At 42.5% G+C, this 7,299-nt stretch overlaps 1 protein-coding gene across 16 annotated transcripts in view; it reads left to right on the top strand.

Moving 5' to 3' along the window:
• The first annotated feature begins 940 nt into the window (after nt 1-940).
• The window catches only part of Auh (AU RNA binding methylglutaconyl-CoA hydratase), a 192,567-nt gene continuing 186,208 nt past the window's right edge, over nt 941-7,299 (top strand). For all 16 annotated transcript variants that reach the window (XR_002391025.2, XR_002391024.2, XR_002391022.2 and 13 more), the window contains exon 1: nt 941-1,234. Coding sequence is in view for 11 of the 16 variants with exons in the window: in XM_087206372.1 (XP_087062498.1) it covers nt 979-1,234 (256 nt within the window). In the remaining 5 variants the exon portion in view is untranslated. The remainder of the gene's footprint in view (nt 1,235-7,299) is intronic.

Here is a 7,299-nt window from a genome sequence, read left to right as displayed (position 1 = left end):
TCGCAGTGAACATCAGAAAAGAGGAAAAACAGCAAAGAATTTTTCCTTGTCCTATCAAGAATTTCTCACTTGGGCCGGGGATTTAGCTTAGTGGTTCCACCGCCTGCCCTGCAGGCGCAAGGACCCCAGTTCAATCCCCAGTGTCAAAAAAATAAACAAAAAACAACAACAAAAAAGAATTTCTCACGTGGTATTTGATAAAAGATACAATAAAAGGTGCCCTCAACCTCATTCCTACAGCAGAGGCAGTAGAGAATTCACTTGGTTCTCACATCCTTCTTTGGCTAAAAGCCGAGCAGGGATAACATTTAGGATGCGCAGGGACCATGCAACAACAGCAGAATATGTGTGGCAACAGGAATATGTGCTCAGCAGCACATTTTTCCCAGTGTGCCTTCCTGGTGGAGATCTGAGAACTGACAGGTAGTGGGAATTTTCTAAACTGGTGTTCAGAGTTTGGACACCCCCTTGTTGAGAGGCTAACCCTGCTCAGGACTGTTGCCTCCAGGAAGGGCCACTTGCAGGCTTCAGGCCCTCTGTTCTCCTTTGCTATCCTCTACCCCGCTGCTGAGCACCAGGTAGGACGCGTAGCTGAGGTCTACCAGGCAGGTTTAAGGGACCTGGGACTCAGGATCAAGCGGTGTCCCACACTAGGCTGCCACACTCGGGAGCTGAACCTAAGCAAAACACGTTAGGTCATTTTTGCCGCTTGCTTACCAAAATGACCCTAAGGCTTAGCCCAAAGAGTGCAGTCTGGTGATTGTGGGTCTTTCAGAATACGTTGTGTTCCACTACAGCACAGTCGGGAAACCACCGTTTAGCGCTGACAACCCTCAGGCCATGCTCGAGACGCAGCCAGGGTAGGGCGGGGCGGCGGGGCCCGGGCCAGGAGGGCGTGTCGGACGCCAGGCGGGGCGCGTGCGCGCTGGGGCGGCCGGGGGCGGAGCGGCAGCCGGGCCCACGCCGTAAACAGACAACATGGCGGCGGCGGCGGCCCCGGGGGCTCTGGGCGCTGTGCAGGCGGGCCGCGCTCGCTGGGTGGCGGCTGGCTGCATGTGGCTCGGCCCCGGCTTGAGGCTGTCCGGCTCGTGGGCCGGCTGGCGGGTGTGCCCAGCAGTGTGGGCCCAGGCCTGGGCTCCCACGGCCTGGGGTCCCGCCCCGCGGAGGGGCTACAGCTCGGAGGTGAAGAGCGAGGACGAACTGCGGGTGCGGCACCTGGAGGAGGAGAACCGGGGTGAGCGGCGGGCGGCGCGTGGCGGGCGGCTTGGGGCTCCATCCCGGTGGGCGGCGCTCACCTGCCAGGAGTCGAGTGGCAAGGTCGCATAGGGGCGGTGCGGTCGGCGTCCGTCCGCGCTGGCATCGGCGGTGAGGCTGCAGATGCTGCAGGAAGGATGTCCTTTTGCTCTGCAGAACCTGGACTCCAGCAGTTTTTCCTGGTGCCCATTTTATCTTAAAATTTAGTTTTGTTTCCCTTCAGTTAAATGATGTTGAGCACTTTTTGTCTTGCTGAGCTCTAGGGGCAGGTAATGTGGATGAGACTGGTTTTGCCCTTGAGCTGCTTGTGTTGGGAGGAGGAGATGCCATGGGAGTACGTTGCGGAGGGCGGGAGGCTGTGAACTAGGGTGAGCAGCAGCGGATATACTGACGATGAAGCTTGGTTCCTTCCGGTTACAGTGCTGGGAAGAGCTCAAGGGGTAGCGAAGGTTGGAACAGCATATTGATCAGGTTAAGCTAGAGGACCAGGCACTTAATTTTGGCATGCATTTATTGCACACCTATAGTCCGTTAAGGAAAAGTGAAAAAGGAGTAAGTCATGCTTTTTAAGAAGCACTTGGAAAAATAGTGAAGAAGACCTGGTGGTGCTAAGTTTAAAGGCCTGGTGAGAGCAGAGAGCTTCAGTACTTGGAGAGTTTGGCCAGGTGACAGGGGTTCCAAAGCAGTGTTTAATAAGCAGTGGATAGCGACGGTTCCTGGGCAAACTAGGCAAATTTCTCTGTGCTTCAGCGATCTCCCTTGCAAAATAGGAAGACTAATACCAGCTTTATAAGGTTGTGGGAATATTTGATGAGGTTGTTAATATACTGTGCCCGCTAAGCATGTAGCTCAGCATTATTAAGTTATTTTATTTCTTGTTTATTAATCCAGTCAGAGACAAAGGAATGGTCAAAGTCATGGAAATATGAGCGTGTGTGTTTGGGAAATATTATAAGGCAGGTGTGGCTGTGATGTGGCTTGAGAACCAGAATAGTAACAAATTCAGCTGAAAGATTGGACAGGGTCCTGGAGCCACAGTCTTGGGTAAGCTTAGCCATGCTGGATTTCAGTCACATTAGCTATACCAACCATATGTTAGATGCAAAGGGATTGCAAGGACAACTAGTAATATGTACCATATTCTGTACGTTTGAATGAATGCAAAAATAAAATTTGCACAAAATGTCTGGAAAAGTTAGGATTTGAATGGATCAAAAGAGAAAATAACAGAATATAAAAGATAATTTCAGATGTTTTCAGTTTGAAACGTCAGTATCAGCTATTAGGACATCATGGTTTCTTTTTTTTTTATTAAATTCTTTTATTGGTACATTGTAGGTATACAACACAATTACATTTCTCATTGGGAATTGTATCTTTACATAATGCATCTTGGTTCTTATTTTTTCCCCATTCCTAGCCTCCATGCCCTCCACCCTTCCCTATTTACAAAGCCTTTATTTCCATTTTTTCCATTTCTCAGCATTTTTCCTTTCCCTTCTTTTCTTTCCCTTGCCCCCCCCACTACCCCTACCCCTTTAAGACCTTTTCTTCCTATTTTGCATTATTGATTGTTCATTCTAATCAATAGTACATTTTAGGTATACAATATAATGACATTCATCATTGGAAATTTGCACCTTTACAGAGTCTCACTTGGTTCTTATTTTTCACCCTTGCCCAGCCCTCCCTTCAACCCCTCCATTCCTCCCTATTTACAAAGATTTTGTTCCTATTTTTCCATTTTCTCCCATTAATCCCATTCCCTTCTATCCTTTCCCCTAGCCCTCCCACTTCCTTTCCCTTTGCCCCTTTTCTTCCTATTTCACATTACCTATTATACATTTAGTCCTTATTTACACTTTCAGTTTCTCACACCAGAGAAACTACTCGGTATTTATTCATGTGTATCCTATTTATTTCACTTAAGAGTATCACCTCAATGTGCATCCACTTAGCTCTAAATGTCCCTAATTTCTCATTTTTTATGGCTGAGTAGTACTCCATTTTATAAAAAAACCACATTTTCTTTATCCAGTCTCCAGTTGATGGGCATTTGGGCTGTTTCCAAGTTTTAGCTATTACAAACTGTGCTGCTCTGAACATGGGTGCACATATATCACTGTGGTATGATTCTTTGAATTCTTTGGGGACGATCCCCAGCAGTGGAATAGCGGGGTCAAATGGGACTTCCAGTCCTAGTTCTTTGAGGTATCTCCATAGTGATTTCCACAGTGGTTGCACCAGTGTACACTCCCACCAGCAGTGGAGCAGGGTTCCTCTTTCCCCACAGCCCTGCCAGCATTTGTTATTGGTTGATTTCATGATAGCAGCCATTCTTTCTGGAGTGAGGTGGAATCTCAGCCTTGTTTGCATTTGCATCTCTTGAATGACCAGTGATGTTGAACATTTTTTCATGTATTTATTTGCTATTTCTACTTCTTTGTGTGAGAAATGTCTGTTCATTTCAGATGCCCATTTTCGGATTGGGTCTTTAAATTTGGGAAGTCTGATCTTTTTAAGTTCTTTATAGATTCGAGATAGTAGACCTTTGTCTGAGGAAGAGCAGGTGAAGATTTTTTCCCACATTGTGGGTTGTCTCTTCACAGTGCTGGTGGTTTCTCTTGCTGTGCAGAAGCCTTTTAATAAGAAGAGACCCCATTTGTTGATTGTTTGTGCTAGTTCATGGGCAACTGAGGTTTTGTTCATAAAATCTTTTCCTACACCGATGTCTTCAAGGGTTCTACCTAACCTCTGTTCCAACTGGTTCAGAGTTTCTATTTTAATATTTAGATCTTTAATCCATTTTGATTTTAGTCTAGTGCATGGTGAGAGATATAGGTCTAGTTTTAGTCTTTGGCAAGTTGAAGCCCAATTTTTCCAGCACCATTTATTAAAGAGGCTATCTTTCCTCCAGTGAGGGTGTTTGACTCCTTTATCGAAGATGAGATGGCTGAGTGTGTCTGGCATTGTTTCTGCATCCTGTAATCTGTTCCACTGTGATACCTCCAGCTATGTCTCTGTTACCTAGAATTGCTTTTGCTATTCTGGGTCTCTTCTTGTTCCAAATGAACTTTTGGATTGTTTTCTCGAGGTCCATGAAGTATGCTGCTGGGATCTCAATTGGAATTGCATTAAATCTCTGTAGCAGTTTTGGAAGTATGGCCATTTTCACTATATTAATCCTTCCTACCCAGGAGCAGCGGATGTCTGTCCATTTTCTGATATCATCTTCAATCTCTCTTTTCAGAGAAAAGGCCTTTGATTTCTTTCCTTAGGATGATTCCTAGGTATTTCAGTTTTTTGGATGCTATTGTGAAAGGAATTATTTGCCCTGTTTCTCTCTCAGTGAGTCTGTCATTTGTGTAGAGGAAAGCTATTGATCTTTGTGTGTTGACCTTGTAACCAGCTACTTGACTGAATTTGGTTATTAAGTCTAGAAGACTTTTGGTGGAGTTCTTGGGGTCTTCTATATAGAGTATCATGTCATCTGAAAATAATGACAATTTGACTTCTTCATTACCTATCTTTATTCCTTTTATTTCTTTCCCTTGCCTAATTGCTGCGGCTAATGTTTCCAGAACTATATTGAACAACAGTGGTGATAGTGGACATCCTGGTCTTGTTCCTGATTTTACTGTGAAGGATTTCAGTTTTTGACCATTTAGTATGATATTGGCTGTTGGTTTTTCATAGATGGCTTGTATCAGTTTGAGGTAGAGACCATCTATTCCAATTTTTTGTAGGGTTTTTATCATAAATGTATGTTGGATTTTGTCAAATGCTTTTTCTGCATCTATGGAGATAATCATGGTTTTTGTCCTTGGCTCTGTTGATATAGTGTATTACATTGATTGATTTGTGTATATTGAACCATCCCTGCATTCCTGGGATGAATCCCACTTGATCAGGGTGTATGATCTTCTTGATGATCTTCTGCATTCTGTTTGACATTATCTTATTAAGGATTTTTGCATGTATGTTCATTAGTGAGATTGGCCTATAGTTCTCTTTTTCAGTTAGGTCTTTCTCTGCTTTGGGGATCAAGGTGATGCTTGCTTCCAGGAATGAATTTGGGAGTATTGCTTCCCTTTCAATTTCATTGAAGAGTTTAAACAGTAGTGGCAGCAGTTCCTCTCTAAATGTCTTGTAGAATTCAGCATTGAAGCCTTCAGGGCCTGGGCTTTTCTTAGTTGACAAATTTTTAATTACATTTTCAATTTCATTGGTTAATATTGGGTTGTTCAGAATTTTTAGGTCTTCTTTGTTCAACTTTGGTAATTCATATGTATCTAGGAATCTGTCCATTTCTTTTGTGTTTTCCATCTTATTGGCGTATAGATTCTGGAAGTAGGTATTGATGATCCTCTGGATTTCTGCTGGGTCTGTTGTAATTTCACCCTTTTCATTCCTAATTGCATGGATTTGTGCTTTTTTCTTCCTTTTTTCTGACAAGGTTGGCTAAAGGTTTGTCAATTTTGTTGATTCTTTCGAAGAACCAATTCTTGGGTTCATTGATTTTTTTTGTATTGTTCTCTTATTCTCCATTGCATTGATTTGTGCTCTGATCTTTATAATTTCCTCCCTTGTATGAGCTTTGGGGTTGTCCTGCTCTTCTTTTTCTAGAAGCTTGAGGTTCAGCATCTGGTTGTTTAATTGGGCTCGTTCTGCTTTTGTAATATGCGTATTCACTGCTATGAATTTCCCTCGTAAGACTACTTTCATTGTATCCCATAGATTCCGATATGTTGTGTTGTCATTGTCATTTAATTGAAGGAACTGTCTGATTTCTTCTTTAATTTCCTCTGTGACCCATTGGTTATTCAGAAGTGTGTTGTTCAATTTCCAGGTGTTTATGAAATTTTTCCCGTTTCTTTTGCTATGGATCTCCAATTTCATTGCACTATGGTCTGATAATATACAGGGGATAACTTCAGTTCCTTTACACTTACTTAAACATGTTCTATGTGTGAGTATGTGGTCTATTTCGGAGAATGACCCATGTGCAGCTGAGAAGAATGTGTATTCTGATTTTGTGGGGTGGAAGACTCTGTAAACATCTGTTAAGTTCATTTGTTCAAGAGTTCGATTGAGTTCTAGTAGTTCATTACTTATTTTTAGGCTAGTTGATCTATCTATTTGTGACAATGGAGTGTTGAGTTCCCCCACTACAATTGTATTAGTGCATATATGACTTTTCATGTCCGTTAGTATTTGTTTTATATAGTTGAGCGCACTAGTGTTTGGTGCATAGATCTTTATGATTGTCATCTCTTCCTCTTGGATTCTTCCCTTTACAAGGATATAGTGTCCTTCTTCGTCTCTCTTACTCAGTGTTGGTTTGAAATCTACTTGATCTGCAAAGAGGAGAGCTACTCCTCCTTTTTTTTTGGGTTCCTGTCACATGGAGTATTGTTTTCCACCCTTTAACTTTCAGTCTATGAGTTTCCTTTTGAATTAAGTGTGTTTCTTATATGCAGCATATTGTTGGATTTTGCTTCTTGACCCATTCTGCCAGTCTATTTCTTTTGATTGGTGAATTGAGACCATTAACATTGATGGTTATAACTGAAACGTATTGACTTGTCATTGCCATAACTTTTTCTTTTAGTTGGGTTCTCCCCCTTTCCATTTAATTTCTTGTCATGCCAGATGGGTTCATTCTGCTTTGCTTCCTGGGGTTGTGATCCTCATTGTCTGTTCCTAGGATATTGTGTAAAATTCTTTGGAGTGCTAGTTTGGTATTCACGAAGTTCCTAAAGTGCTCTTTGTCACGAAAGTATCTTATTTCTCCATCCATTTTGAAAGATAGTTTTGCAGGGTACATCAATCTAGGTTGGAAGCTGTTTTCTTCTAGGACTTGGAATATGTCAGTCCAAGGTCTTCTTGTCTTGATGGTTTGTGTTGAGAAGTCTGCTGTGATTCTGATGGGCTTTCCTTTGTATGTGATTTGTTTCTTTTCTCTGACTGCTTGGAGAACTTTGTTCTTCTGTTGTGTTTCTGGAATCTTAACAATTATATGCCTATGTGTAGATTTTTTTTGAT

This window comes from Heterocephalus glaber, unplaced genomic scaffold (assembly GCF_053883595.1).
Source record: "Heterocephalus glaber isolate CG9 unplaced genomic scaffold, H.glaber_assembly_v1.0 deba00000621, whole genome shotgun sequence".
Taxonomy (NCBI): Eukaryota; Metazoa; Chordata; class Mammalia; order Rodentia; family Bathyergidae; genus Heterocephalus; species Heterocephalus glaber.
This window is presented reverse-complemented; position numbering and strand designations above follow the sequence as displayed.